The sequence below is a fragment of the Osmia lignaria genome, chromosome 15 (genome assembly GCF_051020975.1).
Source record: "Osmia lignaria lignaria isolate PbOS001 chromosome 15, iyOsmLign1, whole genome shotgun sequence".
Lineage (NCBI taxonomy): Eukaryota > Metazoa > Arthropoda > Insecta > Hymenoptera > Megachilidae > Osmia > Osmia lignaria.
Window position 1 is genome coordinate 6,636,583 of NC_135046.1, and position 19,835 is coordinate 6,656,417.

General features: G+C 37.6%; 4 protein-coding genes and 2 long non-coding RNA genes across 11 annotated transcripts in view; 1 reads left to right on the forward strand and 5 right to left on the reverse strand.

Annotated features, from left to right (window-relative positions):
* Positions 1 to 1,039, reverse strand: part of LOC117611990 (uncharacterized) — a 53,880-nt gene extending 52,841 nt beyond the window's left edge. The window contains exon 1 of the long non-coding RNA XR_004583286.2: positions 833 to 1,039. This is a non-coding gene — a long non-coding RNA (uncharacterized LOC117611990). The remainder of the gene's footprint in view (positions 1 to 832) is intronic.
* Positions 1,040 to 1,412: 373 nt separating this feature from the next.
* LOC117600363 (uncharacterized) lies at positions 1,413 to 11,006 on the reverse strand. Of its 2 annotated transcripts, XM_034315709.2 has the most exons (4): positions 10,813 to 11,006; positions 4,029 to 4,094; positions 2,658 to 3,947; positions 1,413 to 2,276 (listed from the first exon to the last, which is right to left on the reverse strand). In XM_034315709.2, coding segments are annotated over exons 1-4 (1,614 nt in total). In that variant the 5' UTR covers positions 10,815 to 11,006; the 3' UTR covers positions 1,413 to 2,020. The 2 variants fall into 2 exon arrangements, with proteins under 2 accessions (XP_034171600.1, XP_034171599.1); XM_034315708.2 differs by having other exon boundaries at positions 2,658 to 4,094.
* Positions 5,055 to 10,421, forward strand: LOC117600361 (uncharacterized). Of its 3 annotated transcripts, none has more exons than XM_034315703.2 (8): positions 5,055 to 5,225; positions 7,177 to 7,423; positions 7,690 to 7,977; positions 8,571 to 8,890; positions 8,977 to 9,220; positions 9,421 to 9,700; positions 9,760 to 10,042; positions 10,123 to 10,421. In XM_034315703.2, the coding sequence occupies exons 1-8, from the start codon at positions 5,055 to 5,057 to the stop codon at positions 10,282 to 10,284; spliced, it is 1,995 nt and encodes a 664-aa protein (XP_034171594.1). In that variant the 3' UTR covers positions 10,285 to 10,421. The 3 variants fall into 3 exon arrangements, with proteins under 3 accessions (XP_034171594.1, XP_076548773.1, XP_034171595.1); XM_076692658.1 differs by having other exon boundaries at positions 9,478 to 9,700; XM_034315704.2 differs by having other exon boundaries at positions 9,496 to 9,700.
* Positions 7,340 to 10,532, reverse strand: LOC143306118 (uncharacterized). Its single transcript, XR_013063541.1, has 3 exons — positions 10,416 to 10,532; positions 7,590 to 7,620; positions 7,340 to 7,479 (listed from the first exon to the last, which is right to left on the reverse strand). It is a non-coding gene; the product is annotated as an uncharacterized LOC143306118 (long non-coding RNA).
* Positions 11,007 to 12,195: 1,189 nt separating the features above from the next.
* On the reverse strand, positions 12,196 to 14,434 carry LOC117600367 (uncharacterized). Its single transcript, XM_034315716.2, has 3 exons — positions 13,938 to 14,434; positions 13,249 to 13,773; positions 12,196 to 12,657 (listed from the first exon to the last, which is right to left on the reverse strand). Exons 2-3 carry the CDS (start codon positions 13,677 to 13,679, stop codon positions 12,414 to 12,416), a joined length of 675 nt encoding a protein of 224 aa, XP_034171607.1. The 5' UTR covers positions 13,680 to 13,773; positions 13,938 to 14,434; the 3' UTR covers positions 12,196 to 12,413.
* Positions 14,435 to 15,004: 570 nt separating this feature from the next.
* On the reverse strand, positions 15,005 to 19,630 carry LOC117600359 (jmjC domain-containing histone demethylation protein 1). 3 transcript variants are annotated; one of them, XM_034315700.2, is made up of 7 exons: positions 19,393 to 19,630; positions 19,002 to 19,281; positions 18,222 to 18,909; positions 17,824 to 18,148; positions 17,462 to 17,759; positions 17,085 to 17,380; positions 15,005 to 17,011 (listed from the first exon to the last, which is right to left on the reverse strand). In XM_034315700.2, exons 1-7 carry the CDS (start codon positions 19,432 to 19,434, stop codon positions 16,004 to 16,006), a joined length of 2,937 nt encoding a protein of 978 aa, XP_034171591.1. In that variant the 5' UTR covers positions 19,435 to 19,630; the 3' UTR covers positions 15,005 to 16,003. The 3 variants fall into 3 exon arrangements, with proteins under 3 accessions (XP_034171591.1, XP_034171593.1, XP_034171592.1); XM_034315702.2 differs by lacking the exon at positions 19,393 to 19,630 and having other exon boundaries at positions 19,018 to 19,155; XM_034315701.2 differs by lacking the exon at positions 19,393 to 19,630 and having other exon boundaries at positions 18,222 to 18,925; positions 19,002 to 19,136.
* Positions 19,631 to 19,835: the final 205 nt, after the last annotated feature.

The following is a 19,835-nucleotide window of genomic DNA, read 5'->3' on the forward strand; positions in this document are numbered from 1 at the left end:
AAATGTAAAGTGAACTGGACAATGATTTAGTGAAATTTTATAGGTTTATGAATCTCCAGTATAGCTTTGTTAATATTTAAATTGAATCATTTTTACTTTTTTCTTAGATATTTTGAGAAATCATTTGCTTGTTAACGTTTAAATTATATAATGTAATAAATCCTACCGCGAACTTTGAAGACTGCGCAGGCGCGTCTGCGCATGAAATACCATGTGACTGGGGACCTCGCGATGGATATAATGCATGCCTACCACGGAAATGCTCTTTTTGACGGATCGGCCGACTAATTTGGTCGTTGTCACCGGCTATGCCCGAGGATTAATGGCGACCACCTAGCTTACTCTACCGCGAATTCCTTGGAAATTCTTTCGCATCTTTTTTTGGAAGGAGAAATCCACGACCCCTTAATTAAGAGTTCCGAATAGAAACAGTAATAATGTGCCAACGCTGCCACCCTCGATTTCTTCGCCTTGACTCGTGACTAATCACATACGCTAGTTAGAAAAACGAAATTCTCCTTGAATCTACTCTATGACAACCATATGTTTTGCTATCCTTTCGAAAGAAAAAATAAAACAATCATGGCGACCTTAGGTTACGATTTGAATCCGTGTCTACGAACGAAAATGGCGCCAAATGACGTCATTAGCATTTGATACACCAAACTGATAATTCTTACTTGAGTAATGAATGTTGTGGTATATTATCAGACACAAATACATTAATCAGAACGAGTTTTGCTACATTTTGATCCTAATTATACGACTCGTGTAAACCTGTGTACGTTTTTGCTTAAACTACGGGCATGCGAAATTTACTTGAGAAACTTACCGTTTGAAGAACTGTTATTTTGCAAAATATGTGCGTGGGCTGATATTGCTTCGTAGGCAGCTACGCTTCTCCAATATCCCGTCATTAGTGTATCCATTTTCACTTAAACTTGCACTGACAACACAAATAATTGTAATTAGGAGAAATTTAGTTACGGAGAACGGACACAACTTCTACGCACCATTGCCGCGATTCAACTGCCAGCCACACCCCGCCACCTAGTGGGCATTAGGGGAAATATTTCCCTACCTTACCGGTTTAAGGCGTTTATACAACTAAACAGAAAATCAAAATTAGTTTAATATTAACTAGTATTAATTGGCGTCTCTGAGGAAATGAAAACTAACAATTACATCTATAAATAAATTGTGTTTTCGTTTAATTTCGAAAAACTATATCACTAGCGTCATCTAATAGCTTATAGTAAAACTAATGAAAATTGCATTTTGTGGATTATTTTCCACTAGATGACGCGGGTGCTATCTTTTTCAAAATGCGCAGTGAATTACAAATTCATGAATAAGAAATTAATCTTTTATAAGAATAAACATAATTGAAAGTCATATTTCTACAGTAATCAATTTATTTCTTGAATAATGCAACGTACAGTAACCTCATCGTTGAAGTATCGTTTCAAACAGTTATGATATAACCAAGTCTTGCAAACATGATAATGAATGAAAAAGTTATAATAATATAGGAAACAATACCGTGATATTGCCAGTACAAATACGACTAGAATGACAAGCTCGAAATGGTAGATAAAAAAAATACAGATTACTTTCATCGTTCGAGTATAATTTTTACAAGAGTGAACAAGATTCGAGTAGTATTTAAATTGCATGTTTAAGCGTCTCAAACATTAGTACAATATAGAGTTGATTAATTATTAATCTGGAACGGCTTCGATATCACCTATTCATTAAATTGTAGTACCGATATAATTATAGACTATGATGAGTCTTCACTAGCGTTCAATAATATGCGCTAAATGCAATACATTTCAAGTTATAAAACAATACCTTTGAACGACCCAAACATATTAATAATTTACTTGCAACACACCTAACACAGCATAGAATATTGGCAACGAAAAACGACGCAATACAAAAAATTCAAACGCAAACTATTGTTAAGCTTGGCACAATATAATCAGGCCTGCAAATTAACGAAATATCGATCCTGGATTTATTTCAAGGATGTAGGCGAAGATTTTGCTTTAGCCGCGTTGAGAGAAGTCATGAGTTTATGTTCTTCTTGGACAACAGCGTCGTGTATCACAGTCTGATGTGATCGAGTAATTCGTTCCTTGTCACGGATAGCGAGACCCTGCCATTCTTTCTCCAAAACGTTCATCAACTTCTCCCTCTGCACTCGTGCATCTTCGATCACGAATCTTTCATCTTCGTGCACCCATTTCTTCCACAGTGCTTTGGCATCCTCGCTAAAAGGAACACAAAGGGACAAAGAATTTAATTAACAACAAAAAAAAAAAGAAAAAAATAGAATTCTTTTTTCACCATTCGAATTTTTGGACACACAATTATAAATGTCCATCCTATTTGTGATCTATCGAGGGACGTAACTAGAGCGTGTAGGGTGACGAACGTCTTGGCAAACATTTGCAAAGCGCTGAACGCGTGTAAAAGTGTAGTATACCGAGAGACGTGAATGAATCATGATTTTTAATTGCAACATCGACAGAGTTCGACTAATTCGAGAAGCAAGATCTGCCATTCGTCGTCCTAGACCCCTAACATTGCTCACGGCCACCTATCGAATTCGCAATAGACTGACAATATAAGGGTTGAAAATTAAAACCAACCTGTACATCGTTGAATCCGTACAAGCATCCTCGCGTTCAGCAAGTTCGTTCTCTCTTTTATCAATGCTCATCAGTGCTAGTTTCTTCGTCTCCTCGTCGAAAACAATATTATCAATGCTGTACAGCTTTTTCTCGCGATGCAATTCCAATCTGTTTCTCATATCCCTCAGTCTAAGCGCCTCGTCCCAACATTGTTTCTTGCAAGCATGCGATTCTCTCACAATTAGATCCTCAATTTTGGTCTTCAACTCTTTATGAGTCAAATACAGAAACATTTGCTTGGAGAGATTCTTGTCTGTAGGATCCATTCGTAGCCAAGGCATGCTTTTCTCCACTTCGAACTGCCGGTTGTCCGTTGTTTTCACATCTTCCACGACATGATCCTCTTCGGAGCTGTATTTGTCTTGTAGGTCCCGTTTTTGATGCGGATCTTCAATTGGAGTCTCCGTTTGATCCTCCATGCTTTGATTCAGCTCAGTGTTATCGTTGTCTTGGGACCTTCTATGAGGACTCTCTTTCTGATGAGCGAGGTCCTTGGTATTGATTTCAGTATCACCCATCCTGCTGTAGGAACGATTCTTGATCACTCGAACTTCCTGAGGACTTAATAAAGCGTTCTCTTTATCGTTCTTGCGAAGAAGAGTCCCGCTGCTGTTTAGTGACAAATACGTTTCACTAGGTGCTCCAAAGGAAGATCTGTTCGATACCCTGTTTGACCCGTAATCAGTCGAATCGTCACTTCTGACGTTGGTGTTTTCCAAACTCCTGCGCGCGTAACGAGCGGAATACCTTGTGTTAGGCCTGACGACTTCGTTGGAGAACTGAAGCGATGCACGTCGGTGAACTTCCTTTCGCGTATCTAAATTTTCCTGTTCCTGCGATTTCCTGTTGCTCCCTTTGCTCATACCAGAACTACTACAGCGAGAATTTTGTCCGTTCTGATGAATTAGATTTGTAGAATCTCTACAAACACGTGAATATTGAAGATTGGTATCCCTGAGGGTGCTCGAACCGGAACTGTTAGATTCTTTAGGACAGACGAAGTACGATTGGTATCTTCGACAGGTTCTAGGGAAATAAAGACTCTCTTCTGCTCGTTTCTCCTTTAATTTTCGTTTCAACTGCTCCAACGAAGGCACTTCTCTACGATTCTTCAATCTTTTCTGTTCCTCCAATTCGTTTCTGTATGATTCATCTTCTTCCTTCAACAGATTTCGTAGCTTGTTCCTTCTGACCAGCAATCTTTCAGCTTTCTTAGCCTTCGCAAGCTCTCCCTTGGGATCTATACCCCTGGAATTCCACGAATCGTATTGCTTCGCGATTCTACATTGTTGCTCGTAGTATTTAGCGATTTGTTGGTAATGATCGTACTTGAGGAACTCCTGGTTGTGTCTCTGGGCTGCCAACTGGTACTGCCTCTCTCGGAATCGACTCACCCTTTAACACGACAAGCCTCGATGATGATCTCTTGAAACAACTCAAATCTGATGGGAATATAAAAGAATTATAAAGATATATAAAAATATTGAACCGAGGTTGTTTGCGTTTTTATTAAAATCACAACAACACAGTCGAAAATTCTTCTGTATTTTATTGTTGGTATATCTTTCTATATTTAAGTGCAAATTAAATTACAAAGCATGTAGGTTACATAAAGTATCGATTAAGGTGATGAAAAATGTTTTTCTAAAACGCCGAGCTTTCGAAGACGCGTTGGGTGCCCCTGAAGATCGATCGACCTTCGTGTCGATCAACACTCGGGGTGCATCGTAAACAAGACGCCGTGCGATACGTAGGTAGGATCAAGAGAAGAGGCGTTTGAATCAAGAGAGTCACCGAAAGCATCCTAGAAGAAGAGGACCGTCTTCTATTTCGAGCTTGCGTCTCTCTGTGACGTCACGTGGACGAAAATATCGTGCGGTTAGGGAGGTGCAGTCGTGGCCCTGATGTGTGGTCCAGGTCTCAATCTTTCCCAGACTCTCAAAAATTCTCAACCACTTCGCTCTTCGACATTTTCTACCGCTCCGAGGTACCTGGATCGGAAGAAAGGGAGATCCACGGAATAGTTCATCCCTCGGGGTCCAACCGGGACCGACGAATCGCGGCCACAATCCGGAAGATTTCCCGAGTGTGAAACGTCTTGAGAAAAGTGGGTCGTCGTTTCTCCCACGTAAAACCGATCATCTCCCACCTATTTCGTTTCATCGTCCAGAAGGTCCGTCAGTGGCGTATCGTTCACGTCCTCGAGAGGATCCTCGAGTTGTTCTTTCGTACGGATCTCGCGGTCACCGACAGCGGAAACGTAGCACCCCGAAAGTGTCACCGAGACGGGTGGAATTTGAAAAGAAAAGTTGAGAACAAGAGGAAGAAAGAAGCTTGCGACAAGAACAAAGAAGAATGCCAGGTGCCGGTGGTCAACCACCGCAGAGGACCACCTTCAGGCCACCATGGGTCAAGGATGGTCCGAACCCTCTACCTATGCCTACTGCACCATGGACTCTCAACTCCAGGAGAGACTCCAAACCCATAACGGACGAACCGCCTGCGTTTACTCAAGTTACACTTAAAGTGAGCAGTCATTTTTATTCATTTTCTAACAATTAAATGATTCGTTCAAAATAATATCTTTATTAAACCAAGATTATTTCTTCGATATTCATTTTGAAACGCAAGTAAAAATAAACGACCCTTTGGAAATTTTCTAAATAGGAAAAATAACAATTTTAATATTTCCTAACTAATGGATTATTTTTATGGTTAATAAAAGAAAAAGGAAAGAGAACTCTAAATAGCATTACTATTATACTAACAATAATTAAGATTTGGGTTCAGTTTTTTATTTTAGTTCTAGTATCTAGTTCTGTATCATTTATAAGGTACGCAAACCATGATGTCTGATTCTCTACGAATTTGTTCTACTAGAAATACGAAAGGGAGAAAGAACGACGCCCGAATTCTGCAGTCTTTTTCCATTCAGATATTAGGTTTCAAAGTCACCGGACTCTGCTATTAATAACCCGGTGTGGGTGTCGTGTAACAAGTTCGCGTTATAAACATTTGGACACGATGAGATTTACAAGGGCGTTGCATCGAAACCACTACTATTAATTATTATTATTAGGAAATATGATGATTCGATTCTGAGTTTCGAAGAACTTGACTCATGACATTACGACACTTAACCCACCCTTAATTTCTTTTTTTAAATACAACTCAACGCGTCAGCGTGGACTTTGTTTATTTCCGTTTTTCCACTATCGCTTATTTACTTCGAAACGCATACTTTCGATATTTTGGCAACGAGCCACGCTGAATTACCGAAAGACAAAACCGATCCGAAGTGAACGAGAGAAACGTGCTACTCGAAGTTTCGAAGACACGTGGATACGTCATGAGCGTTCACGTCAACCGATTGTTTACAACTGTTGCATGCAGTTAGATCATCGACGAGTCTGTTCGCGATTTACGAGATCTACGAACACTTCTCGGTATCGATACGGCGGGGGTGAAAATTTATGACTGAAAGTTTTCCAACAAGTGCGAAATCCAGAAATATCATTTTATTCGTTTCCGTTCCGTCACCCTCTTCCAATGTCGACGGTTTGTTCGAATAAAATTATATTCCCTGTTTCAACTTCAACACGAATTGAATTCGACAATTCAAATTGATTAAGTTATACAACTATCTGGACAAATTATTCAGAGAGTAATGTAGATTAATCTCACTTTCTCGATACGAGAGAGATCAGAGAGAAGGCCAGCCTCACGGGTCCTCGCATATAAGCCTCTGGGTCACGATTATTTAAAGAACACGCGTTTCTATTTCAAATGTCTTGCCAGCTGCGTCTTCCGCCAGTTTCTTAACGAGTTTATATTACGCTTTCGCGCAAATTTGTCGACAAATTACATCGAATATGCAAATTTCACATCAGACATCTTTCTACTTCTACGTTTCACTGACCATCACAACCCTATGAAAATCAAAACTACCCTCGCATTTCATTATATTCTATCGATATATCGATGTTATTTTATTAAAAAGAAAAAGAAGAAAAATGTTATCGGATCGATTATAAAAGTAATTCTACTATGGAGGAGGAAAAACGACGGAGGAGGAAGTGCGAATTGGATTATTTAAAGACGACCGAACGAGCATCGACAGTTGCCAACAGAATTCTCGAGACTTTCTTTCTTTAGTATAGCAGAACCACTAGGTGGGGGTGTACACCTTTTTTCCCTTCTATTTTTTAACACAACTAATTTACGTTAAATGGACTCTGGTTCTCTTTCACAAATTAAAAGCAGCTAGTCTTGATCCAAGATGCTGAAGAATTAAATGTTCATCAATCATGAGCAATAAAGTGACTGTGATTGAAACGAATGTTAACGTTACAAAGAACACGATTTTCTTTACTAACAAAGAATCCTATACGGTATTGCAAAAACTCTGTGTAAAAGTGGAATGAAGAGTGAGCGCAAAATATCGTGTTTCTAATGATAAGAAATTCTTGTTTTATAGAGTGTACCAAAAGCAGAAGCAAAGCCCTCGACGGAAGCGCAGCCTCGTAAACAGAGCAAGATCACAATAATCCCGTCACAGCCTAAAAGTGAAAAGAATGCGACTAGTCAACCGGCACCGACGAAGCTCCGCGAGAATGGACGACAAGAGCCAATTTCGAGGCCACAGCTCGAACGACAGGTTCGAATCGAGAGGTCCCGATCTCGAGGTGACACGATACCTCTCTCCAAGAGCGAGAGCACCACAGGTAACAGCATGAACCATCCCGCTTCGTTTAGTCCCATCAAACACCCCATGAGTATCCTAGAAAAAAAACAGGAAAACGCAATCAGTACAGATCAGAATATCAAACGTTATAAAATTAAGACATTAATTTGACTCTTTTGATAAACCCATTATAATAATCTACTTACCCCTAGGATAACTCACTGTAAAGCCCTCTTTCTTCCATCAGACACGTGCAATAGAAAAGATTCACAATTTTCTCACTGAATGAAACTTTCTTGCAACCAGGTGCACCGACGCTATCGAAAAGCTCGTCGAGAGCAGCTATTCCACCACCGCCACCACCGAGACCACCTCCACCACCTCCGGCCCGAACGATCATCAAGGATCTTCCTCCGCTCAGCCAGGAACAACAACAGAAGATAGAGATGCTAAAGCAAAGACCAAGGAAACGTCCGGATTGGGCGAGTATGATGAAGGAGGTGGAAAGCGGTAAACGTTTGAGGCACGTGAAATGCAACGACAGGAGTGCGCCCTTGATCGAGAGGGTGAACAAGGTTACAGCTGACCCAGCAGGTGATCGTCGATCGAACTTCGATCCTACTACGATTCCCCTTGGCCGATTCTCTTAGAAAAAACTAGTCGCACCGTGTTCGTCGATTAGTTGTTTACTAGACCTTTTGTTTTATTCGTAGCCCCACCACCCCTTTAAGTCTCCTTTTACCCTCTAGCGAATGTTGATTGAAATTGACCCCTTTATCGACAAGTGTAATTAGTTGAATTGTTAATGAACTTCAAATTCAATTAGCTTCTGTTTCTAGACTGTGATATGAGCTGTTTGTAGTAGTCATTGTTTTGTCCCCGTTCTCCAGCAAGAGAACCCCTCAGTTTTTGTGGCTGAATAATATTATTATCGTTCAATTAACTACTGTCTTCGTATTTCCTGAATTTTATCGATAAATCCCCCCTCTTTTCCTATTCCCCTTTCTTCCAATAAATCAGTTGTAGAATGGATTGTGTGTGATCCGGTTCAATGACCCAAACTTCAAGTTGTATAAAACATGGGAAGACTAGAATGAATTGAACGAAGATTCGTTCAAGAATTATGCGTTGAATTATGTATCGCATTTGTGATTGGTGGGTTGTACTGATTGAGTGTTTCTAACTAGGGAACGCACACTTTGTGTTCGAATCCGAAAAATCGAACATGCATAATCAACTGCTGAAGCAGATTCAGCAGGGTGTACCGCTAAAAAGGGTGCAGACGAATGACCGTTCGAAACCGATGCTGCAAGGGCTGAGAAAATTCCGAAGGCAATTGACGATAGAGGAGCAAATACAGAAAGCGGAGGAGCCAACCGATGACTCGATCTCGGACGATATGGACGATATCGATGCGGTGAGGGACGATTTGCAAAGTACCAAGCAAATGCTTGCTCTGGAGCTTAGAAACAAGGAAGCGTTGGAAAGGGACAATAAGAGACTACAAGTACAATTTCATTTCTGATTCTTTTGTAAACTCGAACAGGAAAATATTAACAATCTACTAATTCTCTGTACTGTTTTTCTTCATAGGCAAGGATTTTGAACCTCGAGGCTGAAGTTGACCGGGAGAGATCTAAGAAAAGCGTACAAGAACACAAGAAATACGATGAAGCACTCACGACATCTTTGAAACAAGAAATTCAACAAGCCAGAAAGGATGCTGAGAAATTTGAAAAGGAATACATCACGGTAGCGGAGGAAAGAGACAAATTCAAGAACGAACTAGAAGAAATGAGGAGAATGTATGCAACCTTGGAGAGACGTATGAAAGCCGGTACGAATGATTATAGTTTCGCTGTTAATTACTAATTTATTCGCAAACGTCGCGTACGCAATAACGAGGGCGAGCATAGAGCAGCATTCAATGCAAATATCAATGTTTTAACACTGCATGCAATAAATGTATTAATTGTCCATCAAATGCTTTTACGCTTATACTAATTTTGCTTCTTTACCAAACGCTTTGGGGATTAGAACAGGAGCTTGAGCCTGAGCCAGTAATAGAACTAGCGGACGATTACGACGAAGCAGTTTGGTACGCTGTTTCAGGAATGGCACTGGCCGGTTGTCCGAGTGCAAAAGATGTAGCAAAAATTGCTTCGCAGAAAAGTATAGATAAGAAAGAGCCAAGCGAAAGCGAAGAAGAGGAAGAGGAAGAAAGTTCAGAGGAGGAAGATGAGAAAGATCCAAAGGCAGCAGAGAAACGATTACAAAGAGAAATCAAACTTCTGACAACAAAGATAAAAACTTCACAGTGAGTATTGATGTATTAAGACTTTATATATGAGAGAAAATAACATTTTGTTTAAACAGGGATAAAGCAGGTAACGCTAGAAAAGAGCGGCATGCTTTGAAGGACCAAATTAAGCAACAACAAAAATTATTGAAAGAGGAGAAAAAGAAATTTAAGCGTCTACAGAAGGAAGTTGACAAAATGGCGAAGTTGGTGTCAGAAAGTGAAGAGGATGAAGAAGAAGAAGATGATGAAGAGACAGAGTCTGAAGAAGAATCTGAATCTGAAGAATCTGAAGAAGACGAAGAAACTGAGACAGAAGATGAAGATGATTCTTTTGAAGGACAAAGAAATTCTTTACAGGTAAGTATTCTAAATGTTTTACAAAATTTATGCACAGAATATTGCGTATTCTTTTAAATGTATGTTTAATATTTTTACAGAAAAAAGCTAAAAAACATGAGGGACGTTTAGCTGCATTAAAGAAGGGTAACTATTTACTTAAGGCACAAGTTGATAGACTGAAAGATGATTTAGCAAAGCAACGAGAAGAAAGCCTTACTTTGCAAGAGGATCTTGACTCTGTTTTAGCAGAATTAGGTTAAGCTAATGTAAAGAACAGTTAAATATTATTATGGACAATTGTATACATGCACATATAAGTATTATATATGAAAATATAGAAAATGTTATGTCTGAAAAAAATAGACACGTAAACTAATACACGCACACTCACCTAAACGCCTCTTGGAGATGATCTTACACTCAAACAGAATTTTTGTTCATATTAACTGCGGACTATACGTCGTGCGACCATTTTTTACAATCGTTTAGTAAACGCGCTAATTTGTTTTCTCTAGTATCTATGGTAAATAATTTACATGAGCAACGAATTGACGAGGAAACATCAAAACGTGTCTATCGATTAAAACAAAAGACGAAAGTTTTAACATGTAAATTTTCTATACTAATTGTAAGTTAGTCATTCTTTGCAGATGTAAGAAACGTTTATATAAAATTAATATGCTTTTTTTGCTATCACCTTGTAAAGTTATTTTTTAATAAAGACCAATAATTAGTCAATAACAGTTTCCGATAGGTTATTACGAAACGAAAAATCAACTCTAACTCACATGCTTAATACTGAAATGAATCGATGAGCAGGGTTTTCTGGATTTTATAAACTTTATTTTTTTTTAACGACGATATTTTATTTAAAATACACAACATAAATAATTATATGTTTGTCACAAATTTCGGAAAAAGCTACGCCAGCTCTGAAAATGGTAAGAAAAGATACACTCAAATGGTGTCGGAAGAAATCTCTAGCATTGATCCTTACTGTGTCCTTATACTTGATGTCACGAGAGTCCATAACTAAGCGCGCAGGTTGGAAGATGGTGGGGAAACGCAGCGATGGTGGGGGAAAGCGATCCGCCAATCGCTTTCCACTTCCGCTGGAAGTATCGCCAATCAGAGCGACAATGCGCAGAAAAGAACAACAACTGGTCTTTTCGCAGTTATGGACTCTCGTAACATCAAGTATACATGTGTAACCCTATCGTTTGAATTGGATGAATTTAGTATGGCGACAATGACACGTGAATATGGCAGCATGTCTGCGTTCGGTTATCGATACCCATAAATTAGGAGGCAAATATAAATAATTGAGCAAGTGATAGACAAAATTATATTTGAAATTATATATTTGTTATCGTTTAATTTCGAAAAATATGAAGTCTAATTCCATATTAAAATTTTAATGCTTTTATAGAATTAATTATAATTACTTATTTCAATTAAAATTTATAAATATTATCAAGTCTTCACAGTTTGATGAACGAGGAAAGAATGAATGTTCAGGAAAGTTATTTGAATTTTGTTTATAAAAATAAATGATGAGCGAAAACGACTAATAAAGACGGCATCGACAATTTCTTCTTAATGGACATTCTCTTCCTTATCGATCTCGACGCCCGCCGCCACAAAAACTTTATCAGTAGCGTCATCTAATAGTGTACAGTAAAACTAATGAAAATTGTACATACATATTTTGTGGATTATTTTCCACTAGATGAGGCGGGTGGTACCTTTTTCAAAGTGCGCAGTGACATACAAATTCAAGAATCAGAAATTAATCTTTTATAAGGATAAACATAAGTGAAAGTCATATTTCCACAGTAATCACTTTATTTCGTCAATAATGCAACGTACAGTGACCTCATCGTTGAAGTATGGTTTTAAACAGTTATGACATAACCGAATCTTGGACACGGCAATCACTGAAAAAGCTATAATAGCATCAGAAACAATACCGTGATATTGCCAGTACAAATACTACTAAAATAACAAGCTCAAAATGATAAATAAAAAAAATACAGATTACTTTCATCGATCGAGTATAATTTTTACAAGTGTGAACAACATTGGAGTGGTATTTTAATTGCGTGTTTAAGCATCTCAAACATTAATACAATATAGATTAGTATATCACCTATTCATTAAATTGTAGTACCGATATAATTATAGACTATGATGAGTCTTTATTAGCGTGCAATATTATGTGCTAAATGCAATACATTTAAAATTCAGTACATTGTAACACACCTAAACAGCATAGAATATTGGCGACGAAATTCGACACAATTCAAAAAATTCAAATGCAAACTACTGTTAAGCTTGGTACAATATAATCAGGCCTACAAATTAACGAAACATGGATCTAGGACTTATTTCACGGCGAAGATTTTGCTTTAGCCGCGTTGAGGGAAGTCATGAGTTTATGTTCTTCTTGGACAATAGCATCGTGTATCACACTCTGATATGATCGAGTAATTCGTTCCTTGTCATGGATAGCAAGAGCCTGCCATGCTTTCTCAAAAATGTTCATCAACTTCTCCCTCCGCAGTCGCGCATCTTCGACCACGAATCTTTCATCTTCGTGCACCCATTTCTTCCACAGTGTTTTGGCATCCTCGCTAAAAGGAACACAAAGGGACAAAGAATTTAATTAACAAAAAAAATAGAATTCTTTTTTCACCATTCGAATTTTTAGACACACAATTATAATTGTCCATCCTATTTGTGATTTATTGAGGGACGAATGAAAAGCGTGCAGAGCAGAGGTCGGCAAGATTTGCAGTTTTCGTTCGATTTTCAGCTGGCTCCGCCTATCGCTATTCCCCTTGCCTCGACGTTCCTTGTGCAGCCAACGAACCGTTCAAGGCTCAAGAGCGTATCACTCGTAAACGTATACTGGCAATAGCTTTCCACATTACCCGCGAGATATTATTGAGATATGACTTAAAGAACCTTTTAACTAAACGGAAACAAAATTACATAAGAAATGAAAATAATTTAGAGCAGCTTTTGGAATTTTTTAGGAGGAAGATTAGAAACATCTATTTGCATATTGCACCGCGTCTTATGCGGCTTGCTACGTGCAAAATTATCTTCTTCTTATTTAATTTTGTTTCCGGCTGAAAATCGACTGAAAAGTGCAAATCTATCCTAGACCCTTAACATTGCTCACGGCCACGGCCTTATAAGAGTCGAAAATTAAAACCAACCTGTACATCGTTGAATCCGTACAAGCATCCTCGCGTTTAGCAAGTTCGTTCTCTCTTTTATCAATGTTCATCAATGCTAGTTTCTTCGTCTTTTCATCAAAAATAAAATTATCAACGCTGTACAGCTTTTTCTCACGAAGCAATTCCAATCTGTTTCTCATATCCCTCAGTCTAAGCGCTACATCCCAACATTGTTTCTGGCAAGCATGCGATTCTTTCACAGTTAGATCCTCAATTTTATTGGTCAACTCCTTATGAGTCAAATACAGAAACATTTGCTTGGAGAGATTCTTGTCGGTAGGATCTATTCGTTGCCAAGGCATGCCTTTCTCCATTTCGAACTGCCGATTGTCCGTCGTTTTCACAGTTTCCACGGCATGATCCTCTTTGGAGCTGTATTTGTCTTGTGGGTCCCGTTCTTGATGCGCCATGTTTTGATACAGTTCAGTATTATTCTTGATCACTCGGACTTCTTGAGGACTTAATAAAGCGTTCTCTTTATCGTTCTTGCGAAGAAGAGTCTCGCTGTTGAGTGACAAATACGTCTCAAAATTATTGAAAGAGGAGAAAAAGAAAAGTAATTCTTTGCAGATGTAAGAAACGTTTATATAAAATTATTAAAGACCAATAATTAGTCAATGACAGTTTCCGATAGCTTATTACGAAAAGAAAAATCAACTCTTACTCACATGCTTAATAATGAAATTAATCGATGAGCAGGGTTTTCTGGATTTCACAGATTTTTTTCTTTTCAACGACGATATTTTATTTAAAATACACAACATAAATAATTATATGTTTGTCACAAATTTCGGAACAACTACGCAGTAAAGATACACTCGACTGGCGTCGAAGGAGATCTCAAGCATTGATCCTTACATGCATTTGCGTCGCACTGACCACCGACAACAAGAAGTTCCTTGAGAATAGCGCAATCGGATTGGTCGCGCCCAGTCGTGCCCCACGCCGCACCTACTTTGCGATCGTGACGTAACTGGCGAAGTGACATTGCATCTACTAATTAGGTCAATCGATATGTGCACAGTATCCCCTCTTGCCCCTGTGCCGTCATGCGAGACTTCTTGCCATCGGTGGACAGTATATACATACATACATTTCACTCATACAGTATAATTGTTATCGTTAATATACAAAACTCTTTCTTTTATAATCACATCATTTTTTGTTAAATAAGCTTTATTCACTTTTTACATTATATTAATGTGTAAAATACAACACTGAAAGGAGAAACGCGAGTTGCGAAAATGAATGGGGTAGTGATGATCACGTTATCATTAAAATTCAAAATTATATTTGAAAATCAGAATATCACTATTGTTCTCTGTGGATTACATATTTTTATACAGTAGTGTCATAGTTTAGAACATTATCCGTATCTTAGTGTTTCTAATATATGCTTGAATTATAAAAATGAATTCCTGACGAACAGTTCGATATCAACGAGTATAATGAAAACATTGCACTGCGGGCTAAGTTGAAAAAATATGTTGAACTTTTTTTAGTGCGAGTAACTCGTGTTTTTCTAGGTGATATTTTTCACAGAGATAATACAAACAATACGTGATACTTTAATTGTACATACAATAAATTTATGAGCTAATGGTAGCATTAAAGTGCAAGTACTTAACTTCTTATTGCTCGGTATTATTATCACTCACGAATTACGCACATAATATGCATATTAACAAAATAAAACTGAAATTCATAAAATGAAAAAAAATCGTATGTACATTCGTTTACATTAAAAAAAAAAAAAAAAAAAAAAAAATTTTACCTTCAACATAGTTTAGGTCAATAATTAAAACATTAATGTAATGTACATATTTTTCAGCGTAATGTTAACCTATCTAACGTTATGAAATGGAATAGTCGAATATGTTTCATTGCGCGCTTTCGTTTTTATAGTTAGAGTAATGAGTTTACATGGTCAGTAGGTTGCTTCAGTTTTGCGACTTAACAAATTAGTGATCTTCACGTTGGAAATTTATCCAATCACACATACAAATAAATATACCTCTTTCTTTTCTTGTTATTAATATATAGGTGATCAATAGCCGATACGCTATTTCGCCGAATTCTTCGCAAGACTACAGACTCTTTATCTCTGTTTACCCGCATTTCGTATTTCTACATCTGTATAGAATTGCAAAACAAATACCGTACGCTCGTTTTTCGGCACAACAGTAAAAATCTCTACATTGATATATTTTATCTTTATTTAACAAAATACTGAATATTAAGTAAGTAATGATTTCGTTCGTTACACTGAACGTCGAACTAAACATATATTTCTCCAAAAATCGCAAAAACATCTAGTGCAGCTTTACATTTGTCATTTGTGTATATTGTTCATCGAATCTGCATTACTTATTTAATATTCTATATTCATTAAAATATTTTTGAAACGCGTACAGAATTCTTTAAGAATAAAGGAAGACAACATCTACTATAAAAAAAAGCAGAAAATAAAATAATCCTTGGTTACTTCGAATCAAGTATTTTTTGCTCAAATTGCATAGTGACGTCGATAAAACTGAAGGTTATCGAATAGAAATCCTATACTAGTCAGGTCCACTTTCTTACATTATGAAGATGCGATACAGTGCTGATGGATTTTCATGACAAATAAATAATTATTCCACGAAGTTCGGCGTTACGTTAATTACTGTTCATGGTTTTATACAATAATCAAATTGCACTTGCCGAAAATTCTCGTAAACAAATACATTTCCTTTCACGTAACTTCAACTTTGAACTTCTTTTCTTCCACTAGTTTAACATCCGTTACATGCAAATTGTGAATACTTTTGGCAGCAAACTTAATTACAGACTGAGTGGAAACTTGAGTTGTGTGTCTGAGATCCAAACGTTTAAGCACTTTACACCTTGCCAAATGATCTAATGTTGTTTCTGTAAGTAATCTACAATTTGCCAGATTCAGTGATGATAAATTCGTTACTGCCTGCGCTGATGGAGTTGCTAATTGAGCTACACCAGCGTCAGTAACTCTGCCGCAAGAAGAGAGATCTAACGTCTCCAGATAAGGTAAATGTTGAACTATATACCTTAAAGCTACATCAGTTATATCACATCCAGCCAAAGATAAATTTTTAAGATGTTTTAATCTTGAAGTTTTATCGATTAGACCAGGTCTCGAATCTGTAGGTGGACTAAGGACCTCTCTTAAACTCGAATCATTTAGTCCAGATACATGACCGAGGTCTAACGTGATAAGCGGCGGACAAGTGCAAGTTCTCAAAGCACAGACTCCAGCCCACGTACAACCTTGTACAGATAATGTTCTGAGCTGTGGTAATCTACTTAACAGCCAGGCTAATTGTCTTTTAGTTACATTTGTCCAGTCAAGAGACAGATTTTCCGGTTGGCGGCGTATAATACCAGTTAAATGCAAAGCTGTTAGATGAGAATGAGACATATCCAATTTTCTCCACAAACTAGGATCTATACTATATCTGGCCCATGTACGGCAAACCAAGGCACAATTCGCCAGGTCCTTTGCATTTAAAAATCTAAAAATAGCAAGTAATGCTGTCTTGTCATATGCTAAAGATTGTCCATTAAAATCAGGCCCTGGTCTTTGAACAGGCAGAAGTGGAACAGGCCTAACCACCACGTGGGGCCTCTTCAATGACTTACTACTTGAACCAGTTAATTGTACAGCTAATTGTGTACGCAAAGCTGTTCGCTGTTCACCCTCAGCCGGTTCTCTGTCATTCCATGCCTGGAATTTTTTGTATAGAAACCATGAATATTTCGTATTCTTAGACCGTTTCAGATTCCATTTGGGGACTTACATCGCTGGGATCGGGTCTTGAACGTTTACTTGGTGTAGTTGCCCTTTCAGAATCTGTTGTAGGTGCTGATGAAGCTGCGCTAGATACGGAAAGTTTTCGAGCACGAGCCTTAGGTTGACGTGGCCTACAGTCTAAATTTCGACCGCTTTCACAACACTCGGGACATTCCCAGCTGTTTGGTAAATCATCGCTAACGGTTATAGTTTGAGGATCCAATCCTATGCATTCGGGATGTACAATGTCAAAACATATTGAACATTCTACTAAACTCGATGGAGCTGTTGGTGTTGGTTTCCCTGGATTAAAGATCGGAAATTAAAATACCTCTCCTTATTACTTTAATTAAAAATTTAACATCGTAACGAAAAAGTACATACCCATTAGTGGTGCAGGTGGTTGCCCCCAGCCGTCTAATCGGCAAACTTTACAAGCAGCTGTAACTGGAAGCATGGGCCTCAAACATTGTCTCATTAAGCATGTTTGTTTCGCACGACCGCTTCCACCGAATTTCACCATATCCTGACAATACATGCATTCCCCACAATCAGTCCTTGTACATGCTTCACACTTTTTACACCTAGTACGCCTTCGTCGTGGGAAAGCTCTTTCAGACTTTTCTTGCGAGTGATGCCTTTGTATCTTTGCAAAACTTTTTTTGGTTACCCTCAGACGTTCCTGTTAATAAATTTATGTTATAAATGAATACATCCTATTGTAAGGATGAGTAAGTTTCACTTACCCTTTCGGCAATTGTTAACGGAGGTGGAGGTGGTAAAACAGGATTTCCTGTTACAGCCGCGTCTGGATTATCGTGTCTATGTTGCTCTACCAAACATCGAACATCGTGAATTAAGGCAACGGGATCGTGGATCAGCTCAGGCACATTCTTCTTAGTAGAAGGTAATGAGTGTAAATACATAACTATTGCTTTTAAACCATGTAATTCGAAGGGTGTTAGATGCAGATGCTGATGATGTTGTGGAACTGAATGTTGACGTTGTGATTCGGTAATATCTAAGTGACTCCTGCCGAGGAGTACGTGAACGTACCTCTCCAAAACATACCTACGAATATAATGATTATGTGAATGACCATGATAGTTAAAAATTTACGTTTTCTATAATTTTATAACCATACCATAACATTTCAGTGAAAAATGGGTATCTGAATTTTTGTGGAACTTTCGTATGTTCCTCAACTTGTGCAACTTTCAACTGTTTTTCAATACCAAAACTATGTAAAAAATTTCCACCAAATACTAAAGAATCTTGAGGGGTATACACAGCATGAATCCAACCAGTTGGGATAAACAATGTCATGCCAGCTGTTAAACTTATTCTACCACATCTGTCTACCATATCTCCAAAAAAGACATCGGACTGTTTACCGCTTAGTACCCATTCTTGATAAAGAGATAAATTTTTTTCAGTTGGAGGAATAAGCCAAAATATTTTTCCACCTCTTAAGATATGGTACCAAACGCTAGTTCCACCAAAGTCAACATGGAAGTCTGTATAACAACCTTTCACAGACATCAGACAGTACTTTTGTACTTTTGGATACATCATATCTTCCAAAAGATTTGTAGATTCTACCTGTGCTTCTTTCAGATGCCTTGGCCATACAACATCCACCCAATCAACCTGCCGTACCAATGCAGGTGATTGTACATAGTTTTCTAGCTTGGTATGGCTGAATTCTAAAGAAATTACATTTAATAATCTCTCTTTATTAGGATCTTCATAATACTTCTGCCATTCTTTCATTGTCATATCTTCGTTCTTTTGTGTGTTAACATCCATTACATCTAATACTCTTTTGGAACCTAAAAACAAACATTTCTTTCAGATACAACATATTGAATGATATATTTTTAATTACAACAATCTTTAGTTTAAAGTGATATGTTAAACATACCAACACATGTTCTCACATCATTAACTGAAAAATTTGAACTGGGAACTCTTAATCCCAATCCAGATTTATCTCTGAAGAGCAGCGGTATACTGAGTCCATGCTTTTGGAGAAACGATAAGTTTAAGTCAGAACCATTCATTTCACGGAATAATCCACTGAAATTATTCAGGTTGTATCTTTCACACTCAATTTTTTCATCGAGTTGGAAAGTCCTACGACCCTCGATTTCCTCGTCGCCTATGGTCCAGTCATCTGTATATAACTTTCTAGTTCTTTCCCGCTATAATTAAATTCAAAATAAATATAAAATTTTCATCTAACTTTGATAAAAATTTCATACAAAACAACTGTATTTAATGTTAAATTCCAAAGTTATCTTTAGTTTGTTTACCAATTGACGCCTTTTTGGCAGAGAAGTAGAGTCATCGGCCATTGCGGACACGCTGTCAGAAACGTATCACCGAAAACTCATCGAATATTCAATGTATGTTATATGTTAAACGTTAAAATAGTTCTTTTAATATTATATAATTGAAATTTCGTTTATTATTTACATGTCACGCACGATAGCCTAATATTAACATCAAACTTTTCCTTGATTTTACTTTCCCAGTAAAATGAGGTCGCCATTTTGCTGCCGGCCAATATTACCAATAAGATCATAAAAAACTTCTAACTATTTCAAGTTGAATTATTATTCGCATATGATTTTAATTTTATAATCTAAAACTTCGCATAGTATCTAGATGTAACAATGTATATTTTTTAACGATATTGTAAATATACAGTTCTTTGTATTACATTTCTTGAAGATTATTAATAGTAGTCTAGAGG